General features: G+C 41.7%; 1 protein-coding gene across 10 annotated transcripts; it reads right to left on the bottom strand.

Annotated features, from left to right (window-relative positions):
* Positions 1–713: 713 nt before the first annotated feature.
* On the bottom strand, positions 714–21,586 carry LOC106928346 (catenin delta-1-like). Of its 10 annotated transcripts, none has more exons than XM_088009535.1 (22): positions 21,264–21,586; positions 15,917–16,042; positions 14,301–14,464; positions 11,994–12,062; positions 11,306–11,425; positions 10,964–11,220; positions 9,620–9,895; positions 9,281–9,521; positions 8,952–9,174; positions 8,272–8,458; positions 8,077–8,194; positions 7,807–7,960; positions 7,573–7,590; positions 7,221–7,289; positions 6,357–6,484; positions 6,116–6,266; positions 5,827–6,019; positions 4,639–4,844; positions 4,476–4,517; positions 4,314–4,381; positions 4,046–4,150; positions 714–2,297 (listed from the first exon to the last, which is right to left on the bottom strand). In XM_088009535.1, the coding sequence occupies exons 3-21, from the start codon at positions 14,457–14,459 to the stop codon at positions 4,091–4,093; spliced, it is 2,739 nt and encodes a 912-aa protein (XP_087865661.1). In that variant the 5' UTR covers positions 14,460–14,464; positions 15,917–16,042; positions 21,264–21,586; the 3' UTR covers positions 714–2,297; positions 4,046–4,090. The 10 variants fall into 10 exon arrangements, with proteins under 10 accessions (XP_087865661.1, XP_087865659.1, XP_087865660.1 ...); XM_088009533.1 differs by having other exon boundaries at positions 4,639–4,847; positions 21,264–21,585; XM_088009534.1 differs by lacking the exon at positions 21,264–21,586 and adding an exon at positions 19,429–21,164 and having other exon boundaries at positions 4,639–4,847.
* Between the last annotated feature and the right edge of the window lie 556 nt (positions 21,587–22,142).

The raw sequence follows: 22,142 nt of genomic DNA, 5'->3' as shown, positions 1-22,142 counted from the left end.
CGCAGGAGTTGTAGAAACACGACTCGTTCAAAGGCAAAACTTTTTGCTGGATTTGAAAAGCTTTGATAATTAGTTAATCCATGAAGGAGACTTCAAAAGGCTTCACAGAGCAAACTGTCGTTGAGGAGAGAAGGGCAGACGGGGTCAAGTTTTAGTGTTTGCAACTCGCCCCAACGAGTGCCAGGGGATGAAATTACCGAGACACACCGGCTCTTTAATTAGAATTGTCTGGTGACAGAAGTTCCCACTTATCTCACGTAGGGAAATTACAACCTAGATTAAATATCTACACAGCAACAAAAAATCTAAAGAAACTCAATCTGAAGGATAAAGTGTCAGAGAGTCAGATAAATGGATACTTTACAAAAGTAGCTCCTCGTTTGATACAAAATTAAGGCAGGCAATTCTCAAAACAATGCAAAAGAAGCAAAAAGGTTTCACATTTTAATTAATCACACATTTAAAAAAGCAGCACCATGAATTTTCCAAACTTAAGAGTATGTTTTTGATGAGGGAATAATATGAAATTTGATTTTACATAAATTCCATAATGTTGACACTTGAAATTGAAAGACTATATTGAAACTAGTCTAATAGAAGCAAGATCATAATCAAAATTGATAAATATAAAATATCACCATTTCAAGAAAAACTTATAAAAAGCTATAAAAGCTTTGGTCACTCGGAAAAAGCATGACACAGATGGCAAAAACTTGTCTAAGAAAAAATCTTTATTTATAAAAAAAAACAAACAGTATTACCAGTTACATACTTCACTGAAAAAGCAACTGCTCAGAGCCAAGGCAGGTGTATGGTACGTCATAATTTTACATGGATAGGCAACAGTACAAATATACTATGTGTGTGAAGAGATTAAGAAAAAAAAAATAAAAGATTGGTCTCTTTTGCTTTTAAAAACATAACAGTGAAAGTTGAATTGAAAAGAAAAATTGCATAATGCTCTCACCCACATACAAACCCCCAAAAACAAAAACACACACTGGACACAAAATACAAAACAAACAGGTCAGACCAAAATTTAAATTATAGAGCATCTCTCCCAAAGCTGCAGGAAAACTCGAGTCTCCTCTGAGTAACAAAAGCCTCTGAAATTCATATTCCAGTCGACGCAAAACGGATTTAGAGGTGAAGGTCCAAATGGGCTACATGGCAGACTCTTATTTGAAAAGTCAGAGAAAGTTCACCTGATTTTTTTTTTTTTTCTTTTTAAGTATTGAGACAGGATTAGTGGTTAAACGTGTAGTAGTGTTTGTCACAGCTTCACATCTCAGTACCAGGTTTGACACGTTGTACTGGACGAGTCTGCTAAATCCAGGCAGAAATAAAACTAAACAAGCAGCTCAAAACTTATTTTCTACTTGGGGGGGAGGAACAGAAACAAACTTAAAAAATGAAATAAAAACAGAAAAAAAGAGGCAGCAGGAACATAAGACGGTTAAAAAATAAAACAGAGGACAATCAGACAAAAACAATTAAACGTGTCTGGTCCGTGCAAGCAAAGACATTACTCAATAATAGTAAAAAAAAACAAAAAAAAAAAACAAGGGTCCATAATCATTTTGACACAAGAAACGCACACGCACACACACACGGCCACAGGTTTAGCATTTTGACAAATATACAGGTCTGTGCTCATCCCAACAGAGAGAAAATAACTCTAGACAGGAAAATAACTCCTATATAAACATTCTCCATCTACAGGGCGGCCTGTGGGTGCAGCCAGCCTCCCAGCATTCCCAGGAAAGGGACAATTTAAATTAATGCGCCAAAACCAATGCAGTCATCCTGTTTCGCCTATGTACACTATATTCCCCTACACACACGGCTAAAGACAGATCCATCGTTCGGATGCAGGGGCTGGCAGCAACATACTGAGCATGATTATCTGTTTACTTAGTAGCGAGAAAAAGAAATGGAGAAAAAAAAAAAAGGCAGGATGAAGGCTGCAGAATAAAATGATTGTCAACAAAGGTGATTGCCTTTACAGAAGACAACTATAATTTATAAACTGAATATATTTCTGCTGCTACAATTGAATGAAACAGGTGTGTGTGTGTGTGTGTGTGTGTGCTGTCTGTAACTGTTTTTCTGCAACACGACCACTTTCTTTGGATGCTGATCCTCATCTTCAGATCCCAGCTGTGTGGCGACAGAGAGGAGGGTTAGACCGAGGAAGAGGAGGAGGAGACGGCGTCCAGGTCTGCCTCCTCGCTCTCCTCAGTAGCAGTGGTAGGGCAGCGACGGCCCGGTCTGGGTGATGCACACTATGAGTTTTTCTGTAGAAACAAGCAGCGAAACACGCAAATTAAAAACCACTGGGAAAATAAAAAGGCATTTATGAACAACAACAACAACGATACGACATGGCAGCTGCACACTGGTGCCGTCACAACTTTTAAAAATAAATCGTGTTTAATTGAAGCTGATAAAGAAAACTTACTTTGATGAGAACGATTTTGGCACACGTTAAACTTAATACTCGACAAGACTTCAGTGATTTAACACGTAGTTTGCATCAGTTAAACGTCTTTGCACAATAAAGGCAAACCGAGTGGATTACAATGTTTTCTGTGACGACTAATCAGATATAGCAATGGTTGTTTAAAAGGTTAAGTTAGGCAGACTGAACAGGCGACGACGCGGCTGACTGATGGTTTGGGTGCCAAAGTATTAATCATTTACCTTTTTGAAATGTTTCAGTATTTCATTTATTTGTTTAGCGTGTGAACTTTGATCAGTTTCAACACAACAATTATTTTTATTTTTGTAAAGAAAAGCACTTTATTCCATAGAAATTCAGATGTTTTTTTTTTTATCTTTAAGATAAAGAGAGTAACACAGGGAAACGTCTTTAAGCTTCACGCTTTCAGACAGTTTTCATTGTAATTTAGATTTGAGAAAAAAGGTGACTGATTGTATAAATGTTCAAAATGAAATTAAAGGGGAAATTGTGACATTTTAAAGACTTTAAGGCTTGAATTAAGACCAACTAAAACATTTAACTTTTTTAAACCATCAACACTTCTGTGATGGTTTATACATGAAGTGGTGAATCCTGCGACTTGACTCATTATTCACACAAAGGTGTGACAAAAAAACCCCCCCTCCATCACCAATCTGTGCTTGTGTACTACAAGAATAAAAGGCAAAAATAGATTCAGAATACATTAACTTTTCTCTATGCTTTTTAAAATTACCTGCGATAACAAAATTTTAATTTTTCTGAATTTGTAACCACTTCTTTTAGAAAATGCCTGTAAAATAACCTCAAAATCATCCCTGATGGTTTAGCGTCACAGATCATGAATATATAAAAAAAAAGGTTCTGATCCAAATACTTGCAAGTGGTGTTTGCCCTAAATATGCGTTTTCTAAAGTGGTGCCAAAAAATAAAATCAGACAAGTTAAATCTTCTTATAGGCTGGGACATCAGGTGCAGTTTCAAGGATAACCACCAGGGTGTGCTCTTAGACACCAAAGCAAATCAACACGATAATCTCTCAGATTAATTAAAGGAATAATCTGACAAGAAAAAAAAAAAAAAAAATATATATATATATATATATATATATATATATATATATATATATATATATATAGCCTTTTCAGTTAGTAATATTTCTATTTGTGTCATGTAATTATACATATTTTTACTCCTATTCTACATTTTGAGATTGATTAAATTTGAGAAAGCAAAAATCATTTACGACCGTAAAAAAAAATAAAAATATTGTGACAACACCACTGAGCCCTCGTTCTAGCAGTTAAACTTGTATTATCCAGAGTTAGTAACCTGAAGAAACAACGCACAAGGACCAGCTCAGGGGGCAAACTACAGCAATATGTACAGCACAGAACATCGGGGGTGGGGGGCGTCACAGATCTAAACATGACCACAATAAACCTCCACTTCTGTTCCAGCACACCACCGTGGATCTACACCAGTTTATTCGAGGGTCTGAAGTAATAAGAGACAAAATAAGCTCAGAGTAAACATGCAGGATTAGAGGTCTGTTGGACATACCATGCTGTTACATGCAGAGGGGGGGGAACAGGGGAGGGTACGGGGCTAACCATCGTAGGAGTCCAACAGAGGCAGGGAGCCTTTTCTGCCCCCATACACCCCTCGCTGAGTGACAGAGGAAGAGAGAGAAAGAAGGTGGACAGGAAGTGACTGTGAGAGAAGTGTCAGTGAGTTACATTAAAAAGGTCACAGCGAGGAAATGTTGAACGCGGTGCATCGGGTTAGGGATTAGTCCAGTTAAATCAGGAAACTGGGTTTTTTAAAGTACCGGTAAAGTGTCTGTGGTTTCGTCCAGAGTGTGTCTCCTCTCCTTCTGATCCAGTGTAGAGTAGGAATCTGAGGGACGATCAAATAAAAGCCCGATCAGCACAGTCATAGAGTGACTTTAATACTAATTCACAAAAACAGAAGAAGAAATGAATATGCTAACCAGGGCCAAGATCATTCAAGGGAATTAGATCCCTCTTGTCTCCTAAAAATAAGCAGAAGTGGAAAAATAACCTTAAAAATATACAACACACATTTGAGTTTACAGACTTTCATTTCAAGAAACGCCCGTATTCAGGCTCAAGAGGCAGAAATGATGTCCGTACCTCTGTCCAGTAGCGGCGTGGTGCTGTCCTCGTAGGTGCCGTTCGCTCTGGTGCTCGGTCCGTTGGTGGTCGTGGTGTTTGGGTTCAGGTTCACCGTGAAGTCCGTCTTCTTCCAGCCGTCCTTCTCCAGCGGCCGGCGCAGCTCTTTGTGAGCCCAGACGAGCTGCAGCACCTGAGCCGCTCCTCGCACCTCGCGGTCGGTGCGGCTGCTGGAAGAAACCCGAATAAGCGCCCGAATTAAAGACGTGTTCAGCTCAGACCGTCAAGACGGTTTATTGCATAAAGTGAGGGAGATGTTGAACTTTAAAGAACAAGCAGCGACTCGATTCTGGTTTAAAAGTGGGACAGTTTCCTAATTTAAACTTGCGAGCCGTGCTACATTTTCGACTCGTAACTTTAATGTCAAACATTGGAAAAGCCTGTTTAATATCAAGCTACTGATCAGATTAAATATTGTTGCTGCGTTCAACACAGTTTGGTTTGAGATTTCAGACACAATTTGTCGATTCTTGACCTACGGAAAGCAGGTCTACAAAAGTTACTTTGATTTTTTTTGGGTTTTTTTGTTCTATAGAGAAAAAAAAAGTATTAATATTTGTCTCATTTCCAAGTTCTTAATCGCAAGAAGAGTTTATCAGCTGGTGTCCTACAGCGCCCTGTGCTTCGTTTGTTTGCTTTCAGTATGTATATTTATGATTTGCCCTCCATAATACTTGAAAATATGAAAGTATTTCGACTCATGCAAACAAAGTTGCAGGCCTGTGTGAAGGCTGTGCGTCAAAGCTGCATCCTGGCTCGACTCAATTTGTTACCAGCTTCCCCTCTAAAATCCACGCAAAAGATTTCAATCTTGACACTTTTATCTCGGGAGAAAGCCCGGCTGTTATCACAAACATTTTAAGTTTCTTTTGAGCTAAAACATTTTAACTTGGCACCATGCCAATTTGAGAATACTTAATTTAAGCCATGCAAGTCAGTAAATCTCATCATTCCCTTTTGCACTTTAGTTTTTCCAAGAGTAGAGACAAAACAGTCATTAAAATATTCCTAACTAAAAGAAAAAAAGTGTACACTTTCAAAACTTTTTTTAATTTCTACACACTATACAAACAGCATTTTTTCTACAAGGATTCTCTCTCTCATAATATCCCCACACGGTTTATAAATCTGTAATCCTGAAACACTTACCCATCTTTACTGATGAGCACCAGCCTCTCAATGCCAGATGCGATTCTCAGTTTCTTTGCCGCCTCCACGTTGTTGCCGAGCACCTCAGCGAGCGTGCTCAGTACCGACACCATGGTTTCCTCCGACAGATTGCACCTAGGCTGGTTCTGGCCTCCGGGCAGGACGGCCACCAGGTGAGGCAGAGCGTGCTCGCCTACGTGAGAAAAGACACGAGTCAGCATTCCTTCATTTTCGCGGCGCAGGCGAACGTCAGGACGTGTTTTTCAGTAAACAAAGAAGATCGTCTTACCCAAGAGCTCACTGTTGCGGTTGTCGATGGCGAGGTTCCTCAGGGCTCCAGACATTGCCCGAACAACACGATCGTTACTATGGGAGAGCAGTTCTGTCACGATGGGGAGGCCCTTTTCCAGACGCACCATGGCTCTGATGTACCGACCAAACTGGACACACACACACACCATCATCATCATCATCATCTGCTGAAGCAAAGCTTTCCAGAGGCTTCAGTTGTTGAAGCATCTGATACTTACGGTCCATCGTCCGGCACACAGGTTCTGGATGGCGCCGGCCGCCGCCTCCAGCACTGAGGGGTTCTTGCTCTCTTTGAGCAGAGAAGTGTAAACGCGGACCACCTCCGGCTGGTACAGCAGCTCGTAACCTGATGTCAACAAAACCATGAACAGAGCTTGATGAACCTTTAGTTCCATTCTAGGTTGGTCCCAGTAGCTCAGACAGCATTGTGGGTCAGACAGATTCCCGACTGGCCTTTAACCCAAAAGCAATGCTGCGTTCCAGCTACCCGGGAAGTTAAAACTCAGAGCCGGGTTTGACGTCAGACTCGAGGTCCAGGGGCCAAACCCGGCCCGCCGGATAACTGCGGGCTGCCGCATAAATAGAGCAGTTGTGTGCTTAACTTAATAAAATAATAATAAAAAAAAAAAACAAATGCAATTTTTATCTATTGGTTTATTTTATGACCAACTCTGGGCATTTGAGATTTACCTCAGATGCTTTAAAAGGTACTTTTAACTGCTGAGGCACACAAGGAAATTAAACTCAAGCTAAACCTTTCATAAAATTAGAGCATTCATCACTTTACTGTCAAAATGACAGCAGCCTGTGGTCACAAGTATGAAGTATTATAGAAAATGTAGAGATAATCAAATTCATTTGATTAAATTTATTGATCTAGATTTGTTTCCCCAACCTTTGAACATGAAATTTGAGAACTTCTGGTTTAAAAGTTAAAAAGGTTTTTAAATGTCATTCAATAAAACAAAACCCAACATTTCCAGACTGAAATGAAGATAAATACAAACATGTCTGCATATTCAAACTCTTGAGCTTGTTAAGCAAACAGATGTTCAGCATAAAAACAAAACTACTGGTCATACCTTGGGCAGGCGTCGTCCTCTTTGGAAAATCGTAAGACTCTGGACTTCCATCATCCCCATCCTTCTTTGCTGCAAATAAAAATACATTTTTTTTTAAATAAAATTCAAAATTGGAGAAAGGATCAAATAAATATTCCCATGCAGGCAAAGTGATTATTATGTGTTCTACTTCTAGAAACGACACCCAGTGACGAAAGCGCCGTGGGCATGCAGCGTCGTTTCAGTGGCGAATGTTCATGCCCGTGTGACACGAGTAAACGGCCTTCGTCTCTCACTGATGTTTGTTTAGCGTTAGTGAAATGGGTGATGGCAGCAGCTCTTCAAGCATTCAACACCAAGAGGAAAATCTTACCTTTGGAAAACCACTCATCTATACACAGCGGAGAGACAGGAAGACGTGAAAGGAGGGTGGGAAGACAGGAGGAGCAGGGGGAGGAGAAGGGAAACAGTGGCAGAGTGTGAAAAACAGCAACAGGTGCTTCCGCCACCAGCAAGCTCAAACCGACCAGCGACTGCCTGGCTTTCAAACAGCAGACGTCTCGGACGCAGAGGACATTTTGGACGTAAAAGCTTGTCCGACACTGACCTTTGCCCTTTCGCGAACCAAAGCAGCCTCCCTTGTGGGCGGAGGCGGGGCCATGGTTGAGCGGAGTCTGCTCTTTGTAATTTTCGCAGCCGGGGATTTCGTGGTGAACCTGATAGGACAGATTCCTCAGAAGGCAGACGCAATTCTCCACCAGCTGCAGAAACATCGAGAGACAAAAGTTAATGTGATAAAAAAAAAAAAAAAACAGAACGTAGGGATTAAAGATGCGTAGATGGAAAAATGTGCAGATTCCAGCCAAATAACAATAACCTTATTATCCACGTCTTTGTGGTTGAGTTGTGACTGGACAATGTACATGAGCGAATCCACCAGCCCTGTGCATTCCCTCAGCTTTCGTCGGGCCTCGCTCCGTTCTGAGCTGACATTCCTGATGAAGGAGGTGGAAAAGTTAAGGACATAATTTCACGTTCTCCCTCTCAATTCTCTCCGCTTTCCGTCCAATACCTAAGGCAGCCAGCAGTGTTGGTCAAGGCCGTATCCCACTCCAAATGTCGTGGTTTGGAGCTCTCTTCGCCTCCGCCTTTCTCCCAGCCCGAGTGAGGAACAATCACCTCGTCGGCGAGAGCGTGCAGAGCGTGGTCCACTATCTCCATCTTCACCGAATCATGGGAGGAGAGGTTCCACAAGGTGCCTGTCGCAAAATTACAGCCTATTTTAGGTTTGTTGTGTGGGTCTAAATGTAAGAAAACTAAGCAGATTGTGTGGAACAGCAAGGCCTCTCACATCGATTGCTTTGGTATGACTGATTTGTAGATTATGTGTGGATAAAAAGTGTCATGTAAAAAATAAAAAATTCTTGTAAAAAAAAAAAAATTAACCCTTCTATTGTGTTGTAGAGTAGATTTGAATTCAATGTCCAAATAAGCTGAAGCTATAAAACATGCTTGTCAAACAAGATGGCGGCCGTGGGCATCCTGACATCCCTCTGCAAACAAAGAACTGCTTTTGGGGAAAAAAAAAAAAAAAAAAAAAAAAACAGATTTGCCAAAAGTTACGTCTCTAAAAACCAAAACTTTGACCAGTAGAATCAAGTTATCGCTCAGCTCTAAAAGGAAAAGGAGCAAACAAACACAGAACAAAATAAAACAGGTTAGTTAAACCAAGAATCCAGAGAGAGGTCAGACCTGTGATCGTGTCAGTGAGGTCCTGGTCGTGGGTTTTCCTCAGCAGCCTGACCAGGGCAGTAACTCCATCACAGTTTTTGATGGCGATCTTGTTGTCTGCGTCTCGTCCGTATGAAATGTTCTTCAGAGCGCCGCAGGCTGAATGATGAACCTCCTTACTGGGATGATCCAACATCGACACCAAGGCTGGAATGCCTTTGAGGCGGCGCACTTCCGACTTCACCTAAAAGCAGGTAGAAACCTTATGTAAAAACCTGAATATTAAGCAACAAAAGCTGAAATACTGGATCGTGAATAATTATTGTTCATGGAACTGAGGAATATTCCACCTTATCATTTTTGAAAGTGAGATGCTGAAGGTAAGCAGCGGCGTTGGCCTTGACAGGATCCAGACGGTAATTCAGCATGGCGATCACCTCTGGTAGATCTGGCTGCCTCCATGAAGTGGGAGGGCCCTTTCTCAGCGTGCTTTCCAGGGAAGCCATGCTACCCCTCTCCAGCGTCATGGGAACCGCCCATGCATAAGGGTCGACTCCTCCCACGTCACTGTCCAAAGTGTCTTCGCAACTTCTGCAGGTTTCAGGAAGACAGAGCAATATTTGTCAAGAGCATCCTAAAGCTGGGACTTCAAGAAATTATCCAACAAGAGCAGCACTTTGCCGTTATACCTGAGTCTGCGTCTGTCTATTCCAGGACCCGGGCCGAGGCGGGGCATTGTACCGTAGCCTCCAGGGTGCATGGGTGGAGGCCCCATGCTGTAGTCGTCATACCCCATGCTGCGCTGGTCATCCTCCAGTCCGTAGTGGCCGTGGCCATACCTCATCTCCAACGCTGACCCCAGCGCCCTCATGCGACTCACCTGGGGCTGCGCCGCGTACGGGTCCAGCTGCTGGCGGCTGGGGGCCCTGTAGCCAGAGTCCAGAGTTCTGTAGCCATCGACAGGCCTGCGAGGATAGGAGGAGAATCATGGAGAGCAAATTCTGTGAAATGCTTCCCTCCAGCTGACCCAAACACTGCAGAATAAACGCCGTTACAAGAATAGTTCAGGATTTTTGAATTGAGGTTTAAGTTAAAGGGTTAGAAGCAGATTACTGCAAAAACATCAAATATTACCACTAGATTCTAGTGCAAATACCTTGGTACACTTGAAACAAGACAGAACTAATTTACAAGTCATTTTCAGCAAGTAGTGGGAGCTTGTTTAAGTCAATAATTCTTTAATATTGGTAAAAAGTTCTAGCTATAAATGAGATAATCTGCCAACATTTTAACTTGTCACGTAGGAAAAATGTCTTGTTTCACTAGCAGATTGTTTCACTTATAATTAGCACTCTCATCAATATTAAATAATTGACTTAAACAAGCTCCCACTTCTTTCTGAAAAGTTACTTGGAAGTTAGTTTTGTCTTCTTTCAAATGTAGCAAGATATTTTTAGTATAAATCCAGATAAGAAGCTTTCATCTTATCTGTGTGGCAAACATCTGAGGTGTTTGGTAGAAGAGAAAAGCACATTTCAGAGGTCTTAACTTTGTAAAAACACCACAGTGGTTCATGTGAACGGTAAAACAGTGTCACATTTACTTTGGGCACAACAGTGGCATAAAGTGGTTGGCCACATTCGAGCTTCCTGTATGAAGTGTACAGAAAACACGACATGTAAAGTGTTCTCGGTTCTCAGTCCTGTTTACAAGCTTCTGGCTGATTATTAACATGTAAAGAAAACAAAAAGGAAGTGACAAGTTCAATAATTCAACCATGGCACTGGTTAAATGCAAGTAGCGTAATGGAACCGACCTAGAATAGAGCAAACATAAAAATAAATCAGCAGAGGCACGCAAGCCTTTCATTAGCATCCACCAGTGGTTTTGCATTCATCTTGAAACTTAAAAATTTCTGCAGAGGATGCTCCGTTCCAAAAAACAGTGTAGAGTTCCTGTAACAAATCCGATACATGAAGCAGAAATTGAAGTTCTGCGTTTGTACTTCCTCCGAGATGCTTGTGTTTCCGTACCTGTAGCGCTCGTCCATGTGCGAGCCCCGGCTCAGGCTGGCGTATGCCTCCGACGGCGGAACTGACCGGTAGTCTTCGTAGCCGCCAACCGGAGCATAGTGATAATTTCGGGGTACCGTCGCGGTAGGGTAGTCCCCAACCCCAGAGGGCCTGTAAGGCCTGTCCAGTGTGGCGCTGTAGACCCCCATAGCAGGCGACAACAACCCATCCATGGACGACTGAGAGGGCGGGACCGTGCGCGAGATTGGTTTCTTCATCTGACACAGAGATGGCAAGACGCGTTAGTTAAGGAAAACGCTTTAAAAGATACAAAAACCATGAAAGAGTGAAACATCGATGTACCCCGTTATCTGTCCTCCGGGTGGTTCCTTCCTCAGAAAAGACAGAGTGCACTTCCTGGGATTCATCCTCAGGTGTGTAGCCGTCATCAAGAGCTCCGTGTGCGGGGTCCACCATTCTGTACTGTAATGGCAACAGCAAACGTTAAAAACACAAAGAGATCAAATTAGTGCTGGAACAATTAACCAAATTCATTATGATTCACTGATTAGTGAAATAATCGTCAACTGGAATACGCAGACTTGCTAAAAGAACACTGTGATTATGCCAAAACTGTACAAATAATCTACATTTAGTACTTAAGATAAAAAAATGTTGGTAAATCTGTTCTACACTGAATTCAAGTGGCATAGTTTTAGCTTCACCTGGTTCAATTTCTGTTAAAAATATATTAGGCATCTTTCGCCATCCCATTTTTAATTAAAAATAAAAATTAATACAGTATTTCTTTAGCTGCAGATACATGCTCTGCTACAACATTGCATTTTAGGCAAAAAAAAATATAGTTGAAAAAAAAAATAACTGGCTTATTTGCGTCTTTCAATGAATTTGTAATATGAAAAAAAAAAGGCTTAAGTGGTTAAATTAAAAATTTGTACACTATGACATTTTATCCAATTACCAAAACAATCAGTTACCTTAAATCAAGCATAAAATACAAAAAAAAACAAAACAAAAAAAAAAAACAAACCTGCGTGCCGTTTATGTACGAGTCGGTCAGCTTCAGACGTTCTATGTCTGCATCCCCTAAACGCCCGTTCTAGGATGGAGAAGAAGAAGAACCGTCAACATCATATTAAAACACCACATATACATTAGTCGTCAAAAATATGTTGTTTTTTTTTTTTTAAGTAATCAGAGTTCCTCTTACTGCTGCTAAAGCCCAGTCAGGGCTGACCAACCTGTCCCTGCATGTTAATGGCTCAATGAATCAGCGCCAGACACACACACACACACACACACACACACACACTACAAAAAGGCGAACACTTTGGAATGCAGACAGACGCTCCTGCACTTCTCTTCCTCCTGCTCTGCTCGCTTACATAACCACCTCTTGCCACACATTCGAATCAAACTGTGACCAACATTCATTCTTAAGATAAACTCCCTGAAATACCAGTCATCAGATGAACACAGCATTGCTACACTGCTTTAGATATCTTTTCCAGCCATCATTCATCCGCCGAGTTAATATCAGTTTCTCTGTGACAGTGATGGTGAGTCAGACGACCTTCTGACTCAGGTCACATTTATAATGCATCATACCAGATTAGGTGCTGTGTCTAACTAGGAGGAAGGCCTGTTATTTTAAATTAACAGGAAGGGAAGGCAGTGTTTTTATGTCCAGCGGGGCGCACTTCCTCTACAGGTCGTCATTTCTAGTCTACCGACCTCGATGAACTTTCTCCTGGTGGAAAAACTTCGCTTCACCGCCATCAACACCGATGTAAAAAAATGTCACATTTGTATACATACTACATTTTTTTTTTCTATTACTTGGAGTTTAGTCACGCGATTACAAAAACAAACACCAGTTGGATTTTATTACCCGCCCAACAAATAATAAAAACACAGCTGAAAACAGCCTCTGAGATAAACAGACAGGCAAATTAAAATTAATACTACCATAAAAATCTGGACTGGAGTCTAAAAAAATAAACTTTTCATATTTGCACATGAATGTTTAAAACCGGCTCCGATGAGCTGGGCAAGAAGCTTTGAAGTGGCAAAGACTTTTATCCAAATAAATTAAGATTTTTTTTTTTTATCCAAGAGTAAGAAAAAATATTTAGTCTACATTTATTTTGTCCCTACCGGAGGAGCCTCTAAGGATTCAGGCAAGATTAAATCCGACGGTGAATAATCCGAAAGAACCCATTTAATCTCTGTAGATAAAAAAAAAAAACGCTCTCACTAATAAATTTTAGCAAAGATAACATTTGCTTTTCCTGTTTAAGTTTATCAAGACTTTACTAAAAAAAAAAAAAAAAACAAGTCAAGCTTCTGATGCATTCAAGGCAGCAGCAGATGCTCGTTTGTTAAAAAATCATGCAGACTTCAATAATTTATACTAAACAGTGTTTCAAGAGTAAAACAGAGAAAAATGCTTCTAAATTATACAATACTGTTTGGAAAAATTTTAACTTTATAAAAAAAGAATAACGTTAAAAAAAAGCCGCAATAAATAGTAAAAAATATTGCTTTAGTTATAAATCTGGACATTTCATCACTAGTTTCTTCCTTCAAATCAACAAAAGAGCAAATTCTGAACATCTATCAAAAAATTCTGACAACTCATATTTGCACATTTCTTTTGTTGAGGCAATGATTTGAATAGTTTGAGACTATTTGAATAAACCAGCACAGCCAGCAAAAAGACTGGAGGGAGTTTATTCTACTCTACACTTTAAAATTGTATCAATTATAGCAGTAAAAGCCAAACATTAAGAAGGAATTTATATTACATTAACGGCACATTAAATCCCTTTAGGAGAAAAATGATTAATGCAGAGCTGGAATGACACAATACAGTTTCTAAACTAGTCTGTACTTCTTTGCATGGAAAACCAAGTGACATGCACGACCGTCAGATCCATTTCATCATGCAGAAAGGAAGGAGGAACATTTCTGAAATTCCAGAACAGGCAACAAAAGATGCTCATCAACATTAAAGGGAACATCCGGTGAGTGACAGAGTGCTGACAGAGTGACGGCCATCTCAAAAACGTCAGAGGAAGTATGAGGGCATGCAGCAATATCTGTAAACAAGGAGGAATTCACTGCAAAACACACAAAAGGCACAATCTGCAGAGTTTTGATGGAGAGGAGGTGGAGCCGAGGAGAGAGAGGGCAAGAATGACTGATGGAGGCTATCGAAGGATTAAAACTAAATTCACTGGATGGTGCAGATGAGGGGGGGGGGGGGGAGAAGGATCCATGATGCAGAAGATGGGAGAAATTGGGATGTTTTGGACTCTTTGTCGGGGCGTGTTACCTGTGTGAGAGGGAAGGGGTGACCCAGGGCCGTGGGGCTGGTGGCGGGGAGGCCAACTCTCCTCCTCTCCTCCTCCAGAGCCCGGGTCAGCTGTTCAAACTGCACCTCCTGCTCCCTGACTGACTCCAGCAGAGCCGCTGCGTTCTCACACTGCTCCATACACACTGAACAGCCCCAAGGGGTGAGAGTGGGGGCGTTACAGACAGCCATACAGATGCAAACACAGCAGCGCACAGGGAGGGGTTTTTAAAAGTAAAACCTGGCACTCCAGAACAACAGGGAGCTACATCTGACTCCACAGGATCTACAGGAGGTTTGGTGCTGAAAAGAAGAGAGTTACTCTTTTCTGTCCAGTTTCAGCTGAAAAACCATCTGCAATGACTCAGAATTAGGCATCATCTTAGATACCTGTTGGCATCAAGGTTGCACAAGAGCTGGTCTTGCTTTTACCTCAACTATAAAAGAACATTAGTCACAACCGTGAAGGTATGACATCTGAAACCTGGATCAAAAAAAAAAAAAAAATCCCCTAGACTACAGTGGATTATTATGTTATTCCTTTGATAAGGTCGGGTCTGACTTCAAAGTTACTCCCCACTTCTTTACACGACTTTCATCCGACCTGTGGAAGCAAAAATAATGAAACCCCAGGGTTTTACGCTGCAGCAGGAAATGGCAACAAGTGATATCGAAACCGGACTATTTAAAATATTAGATTAAAATAGATCAAACTATAAAAAAATTTCACACGAGTGCAATAAGATTCTTGAAATAAATGCGATAAAAAAAACAAAACTGTTAATTGAAAAATGTTTCCTTTGTTAAAAGCTCCAGTTTCAATGAGGCCATTTTTGGTAAGCACTGAAGAAAATACATGCAGCTCTCTTATTAATGCAGTTTGGTTTCAAAGCAACCAACTAAAGCCACATGTGTGAAGAAGTTGATGGTAAATTGCTGCACGAGAACAAAACCTGACTAACATGTCATCTAATGTCAGCTTGTTAGTCAAAATGTATAAACGTAAATGTACATTTTTAGACATTTACCTTCATTAAAATACCGCAAGAAAGCAATATTTTAATGAAGGTTATCATACAGTCAAGGCATCAAACCGGCGTCAGAGTTGTGTGGGGGAGCGATAAGAGAAAGTCGGATGCTTCAATGTTCCAGTTAATGCACCAAATATAAATAATGCAATATGTTGATTTGTCAGTGTCATGGTTGGCTTCTGCATCCAGATCGATAAACGAGCTTCATGCACAAATGGAGGAGTCACTTTAGGCTTCTGACTGCCTTAAGTTGCCACATTGGCAGTCATGTCAAGACAAGGCTTCATTTTACGGGAAACTGCACGATGGAAACCGATTATAGGCCGTTACTTTTTGTTATTTCAGCATTGTTGGAGTCATTGCCCTTTTAATTCAAACACCACTTAAATTGACTTTGATAAAGAAACGGCATAAAACTTCAGCAGGAAGTTAAGCGTCAAATCGAAAGGAGAAGTGTTCATTTCTCACTTTGGCTTAAACACAAATACAAACAAGAAGTTCACATTTCTCACTGGAGTTTAAGCAAACAAAGCGTCTAAAAGCTCAGCGAAAATCCCGGATACACACCTTCACCTGTGGGCGTGGTTTGGTAGAAGAGGTGAGAGGTCACGCTGCGCTCAGAGATGGGGCTCTAGTTGGACATGTGGAGAAGGCCTCTTCAACGTCCAAGCAAAAAACAAACGGGGAGACGAACTACAGAGAAGGACAGAGAGGTGGAGGGGAAAGAACAGCAGAGACAGTGAGGGAGAAATGTTTTCAGTAAATATCCCCAAGTCTGAAAAACGGCAACATGGCGAGTAAAAGGCGAACACGCGTGTCAACAGAGCTGTGTTTGCAGAGTGAGTGGAAGAGGCAGAGACAGATGCACAGTAGCCCCAGCCTTCAGACACACCCTGTATTTACCCAACATTTGGCCTGCGTACGGCAGCCCGCTGTGGGAAGCTGACCGACCTGCAGGTCGCTCTTAGCCACAGAACATTTCACAGTCAGCAGAAACGAGAAAATGTGTCTCAGATCGAAACGGCCACAGAGAGCTCAGGTTTCCGTCTCAGGTGGAATCGCATTTTAAATGTGAAAAACGCCAACCTGATGCTGCTGTTTTCTCAACTAAAGCTGCTCTTTATCCCCCCCGTCCAAACTTCCGCGTTACGTTGGCTCACAGGGAGACATTGTTATATCAGTGTTAAACAAGTGGACCATGGAAACGGATGCCCTTATCTCCTAATCCACGCTTTGCTGCAGCAGCCATTGCCACACACCTGCCTGACCGGTTGGATGAGAGGGGCAGCGGCTCGATTTGTGTTTTTCTGGCTCTCTGCATCGGGTCAACAAGCACAGACGTATACCTCAGTGTCAAGAGTTTGGCCAACCAACTGGGACCCACATTTACACTTCAAGCAGCAGGTGCTCCTGGGTCTGACAGGTAAAGCACCAACAAGTGCAAACGGAGAGACAAGCGAGGCATAATGAGAGCGAGAGATGGTGAAGAGTGACTCACAGTTTCACCTCTATCAGATTGTGCAAGTCCCATCAGACTTTGTGATGCCCATGTAGAGATCCTAGTGGTTTCACCAGGAAGACTCCATGCTCCTGGGCATTTTTTAAAAATACAGTGAAGTGACACGCTATTCCCAGCACGGGGTGTGGCAAGCAGGGCGATTTAAAAACGGGAAGAAAAGAGGGCGGTCTAATGAGAAAAGGAGTGGCTTGGGTGAAATTTCCCAAGGAAAGAAAATCTGCAACAACCACTGGGAGCTGGATTTACATGCGGGATAGGAGCGACTGACAGAGACATGATGTCACAAACCCAACACTCGGAGTCATAGCCTCCTACCTGAACCAATAACAAACTGCTGCGCTGCTTCACACATGACCATATTTGGTCAGAGTCGGGAAAGGGCAGATTTTATCCACAACAGATAGGGCTTGTTGCTGTTCTACACTGCCCTAAGTAGACTCTCAGGTAGGAAAACAAAGGCAATGCAGGAGCAAACATGAGGATAAAAGAGCAGCGGAGATAATTGAGATAAGGTTGGGCTTGTTGAATAAAGGATAATGGCTAATCTTGCATTCCTGCCATTGTCTTGGGCCAATTCAACTTCACAGCCCACCCTCGTCTGCACTGAAAAGCAAGTGTAACAGCAAGGGACAGTGGCTAATCATCATTCGGCTATCTCCGTTCACTTTGGTTGCATTTCAAGGCGACTTATTCGGTCGCTGTGACACAAGGAAAGAAAAAACTAAATATCTTATCGGCCACCCTTTCAACCATCCAGAAGCTCTCACTTCATATGCAAAGAAAAAGCAGCGTCCAGAGGATGAATAATACACCATGATTGTTATTTCTTAGGAAGCCTGGAGGGGGGAGTGTGATTTTGTAAGAGCGAGGAGTGTATGAGTGACTGGAGTTTAACCGCAGGCAGGAGGGAATTTGCAGCTGTCAGTCTGGGAGGCTGGTGGGAACAATGTGAAGTTTGTGCAACTGACAGAAAAGACAGCAATGTGAAAAGAGCCAGGGAGTAAAGATAACATCAGCGCACACATCTGAGCAGTCCTGTGTGTGTGTGTCCATGCGAGAACGGGGTTAAATTTGGTTCCTCTGTGGACTCGAACGGCTTCTGTCCACTCCCCACGCCTCTCGCAGCTGTTGGTTTTGGCCTTGAAAGTTAGAAGCGTGTTTCGCCAAACAATGAAAACAATCAATGTTGTCCCATAGCCGCTCCCTCCCCTTCCCTCTCGCGCCAGCTTCCTGAGAAACAGGATGTTATGGATTCGACATCGGAGATGGATCTTCAGCTCCCCGAAAAACAAATTCCACGACAGAGCCGCCACCTACAGGACCCTCGCCGATGGCCGCCGTTTTGGATCACGCTCCACCATTTGCCCCCATGACTACATTACACAAACGTAACCCACTTCCTATTTTTGCTAAAACAGTTCCCCCTCATTTTCACTTCCGCCTCTATGACCTTTATAAGGGAGACAAAAACAATGATTACACCAAAACCTGATTTGCATTCATTCTGTCCAAATAAAGTTTTCCAGCATACCCGCTAATGAATTAATTTATTCTTGGACTCTTTCACTCATTACGTATAAAGAGACAATAAGTCTTAGATGTCTTACTTAGTCTAATGTTGGATCTGTGAATAGAAAAACCTTTGTTCAGTTACATTTCACAATGTAATTTTTATTACGTACCCTTTTACTCTCTACAAGTAATTTTAGCAAGTTAATTTAAAGCTGTAAGCCCTAAATGCATTCCAAAAACATAATAAGCTTAATAATTCAGACATAAGCAAAACTCAATTTTATATATTTTATTAGACATCTAAATTTCTGATGTTTTTCCAACTATGGCATTCACATTAAACCAACTTCTGTGCTTACAGCACACAGACAACCTGATCATATCAACTTCTAAAGGTCATAAACTAGAAATGAATAATCATTTATGATTGCCTAAACATGGTGAAGTTCATAAAAGTAAGAACATTAATTGCAAGAAACCTTGGTCATTTTGTACCAGCAAAAGTTATTTCAGTTTATATCCATACTAACACTGGATGAATCCAACAGCGTAATTTTTAATACAACAAGTCACATGTCCCCAAAAGTCCTGACAGTGCGTTCCAAACTTTGACGGGAACAAGAGGGCACAGAGGAAGGGGTCACGCTCGCTCGTTCAAAGCATGACAGAAGTAAAAGTTCAAAACGACAAGCACGTTGCCTCTGAGGTCAACAACATCTGATTGAACCCTGACACACCACGAGCCAGATATTCCCATCTGATTCTGCAGCCATCAGTCAGCATGACTCACTTAACCCTGTCAGAAGACATCTGTGATGATCATGCGCATGCGTAACCATCAATGAGTGCTTTGTCGACTTAATCAAACTCGAGTTATTGAAATGAGCGCTCACACCTGCCGAAACAAGAGAGCCGCTCGCAGAAACGCACATCTGGTCGAGCGGTTTCAGCCGAACCGACGCCGCGGTTTGACGTCGAAGTCAGTGTGATGCTCAAGCCGAGCGAGACTTGTAATGGGATTGAAGCTTTACCCCACTAATCCACTTACCTCCTCACACATGCACATGTGAAGTTAACATGTACGCACATGTGCAGACGCCCTCCGGTATGGCTCTCTATGGATTAACCCGGAGTCGTTAAGAGAGCAGACACAATCACAGGCTACGTCCAGAGCATGTGTCAGCAATCAAACAGCGGCTTGGAGACAAGTCGCCAGGAGAGCCCGGCGTGTGGTGTTATTAGTGGCGGCACCAGCAGATCAACAACAAACCTGAGCCTGTTACACCTATAGTTCAAACACCTACTATATAAACATCTACCAGGACAGACCTAAAGCTTAAATGGAAGTCTTTAATACCACAATCCAGTATACGTCTGCATGAAACCGGTGTTTACAAAGAGGAAAAAGGCTAGCTTACATATTCACACTCATGCCGACGGTTATCCACACCCATGCTTTTTTTTTTCTTCTTCCAGTAACAAAACAAGTTCACACAAGACCCACCCAACAGGTTCACTGATAATCTCAGGTTGTGTGACCGACCACCACCCACACAGAAAGAATGGATTTTGCAAAGGCATTTCTTAACGTATACACAATCATGCCTTAATTATTTACAGTCAGGCTTAGTCATCAACAAAAGGAGTAGCGGTGATGAAATATTAAAATAAGACACTATTGAGACTTTTCTATAGAAGCAATCAAATTCTCTTGATGCAGTGGTTCGTCATTATTGAAAAATGCTCATTTGTTTTGTCATAAAGTTAATCAAGAAATAAAAGCTCTTAACAATGAAAACTGATTAAAGCTCATAAATGTGCTTCATATTAATGCCTGTTTTATTCTGTGTGACTTTAGTAAAACATTTGATCAGTTTTTAAGACCTCCGAACCAATGATAGGGCAATTTGGCAACACATGAGAGGCAGACTAGAATGACTCAATCAGTTCATTTCTGTGGGAAAAGTAGCCAGTCTACTCAAGTGTTTACTAGTGCAACTTGATCAAGTCAATTATTTTACTTTTTCCGATGTCATCAACGAACACACAACTCAAATATGTTTTCCCCATGTACTTTGTATTCAGTAAAGTCCTCCAAGAAAACTCGGTAGCACACTGCCCAGCTGTGTTTCCATTGTCGGTGTACATTCGTCAGCAGTCAGTTTCATCTTTTTTTTATTTCTCCCAAACGTGAAAATGATCAGCTGCGGCGTAAATAGGCCAGAAATGTGGAGCCAAAGTGAGAACCATCTCAAGTTAGGAGCAGCTAGCATTCCAATGATTTAGAAATCACAGATTATTTGGCAATTTGGGTCAGCAGCAATGAAGAGGACGTCATCAAAGAGGAAAATTACATTTTAAAAAAGACTAATTGTTTAAGAGTTGTACGTTTTACTCACGCTGGGTGCTTTGTAAACGCCACCGCCCCGCTAAATGAGATAAAAATCAGCTCTGTTGAGTTGAATGCTCGCTCAGCAGCAAAATGACCTGGATTGGCTGTCTTGCAACGTTAGCATCACAATAACCCACATAGCCCTCCGAGAGGGGAGCTAACGTTAGCATAGCAAACACATTATCCGCTAAATAATTTAAATGTAGCGGCCAAGCGGCGTTTACAGATAATCTATCCTGGCATTTACAGTCATACTCGTTGGTATTATATAGTCTTTTGAGTCGCAGACTTCACTGAGATATTAATCAGTTTGAACTTTTAGATTAGCATCGTTAGCTAACGTTAGCCACCGAGAGTCGTGCTCATCTGTCGAAAAAGCGACCACTCCTTGCCAACGCTGCAGTGCCCTCAAAATGTGCGAGTAACGGGAGGGGGGCACGAAAAGCGCAAATCACAACCAAACATCTGGGAATAATTATGGATTCACTCACCTGCTGAGGGAATACCAGCCCCGACCCCTTCCAGACTACTCCGTTTTTAGTGTTTTCTGCTCTCTCTCCCTCTCTCTCTCTCCCCCTCCTTCCCTGTCCTGTGGGTCAGCCTTGTGGAAAACCAAGCGACATCAGAGTTTTCTACCAAACGGAGGGCGGGATTTAAAAGGCTTTACGGTAAACACGTCGCACTCAGAATGTGTCGTACAGGTGTGTATAGTCACTGCGAACAGTTTACCAAGCTACGATTAAACTCTCTTGATCAAACACACATCTCCTTGTGTGACCAGGTTGGTTATTGCAACTGTGAAAAAGGGGATTTAAATTCCGTTTGCAGTGCCGCCTCCAGTCTCCTCCCATGTATTTCCGCCTCTGAACACACACTGATGTCATTTCATTGATTGCCCAAGAACAATGGTCACGAAAGGGGAAGCTTGGATGCACTCCATGGGGGAAGTAGCAGCATTCCACATCAACACGAGAAAATGGTTGGCACATAAAAACAACGCGACAAGTGACTGTTCGCTCACTGAGCATTTCTTGATGACTATATTAGGCATTTCCTGATTTGCTTAAATGAAATCTGCTTGTTTTACTTTTTTAAAATAATTATAATTTTTAAAGTTCATACATTTTGTTTTTGCTTTATGAACATAAATCTGAAAAGTCTGGCAATATATTTGTATTAAATCCCATTTACTTTGATGTCCCTAAATAAAGTGAAACAACACGCCTTTACAAGAAACCTAATTCTCCTGGTATGAAGGTTTGCCTTCCAGGAGGGTGACACAAACATACAACCTGAGCTTCAATGGCATGGCTGAAATCTAAGAATATTCAAATTGAATATTAATAAAAAATCCAATAAAACGTTGAGGC

The sequence above is a fragment of the Poecilia mexicana genome, unplaced genomic scaffold (genome assembly GCF_051168715.1).
Source record: "Poecilia mexicana isolate PSO_F unplaced genomic scaffold, ASM5116871v1 scaffold_10, whole genome shotgun sequence".
Lineage (NCBI taxonomy): Eukaryota > Metazoa > Chordata > Actinopteri > Cyprinodontiformes > Poeciliidae > Poecilia > Poecilia mexicana.
This window is presented reverse-complemented; position numbering and strand designations above follow the sequence as displayed.

Bases quoted from the DNA above. Each gene is read 5' to 3' on its own strand.
- LOC106928346 (XM_088009540.1), bottom strand. From the start codon at position 14,510: ATGGCTGTCTGTAACGCCCCCACTCTCACCCCTTGGGGCTGTTCAGTG. The intron at 12,063-14,300 runs GTAACACGCCCC...TCTCCATCCTAG, and splicing joins ACCCCTTCCCTCTCACACAG to AACGGGCGTTTAGGGGATGC. The intron at 8,195-8,271 runs GTATTGGACGGA...CTCCTTCATCAG, and splicing joins AACACTGCTGGCTGCCTTAG to GAATGTCAGCTCAGAACGGA.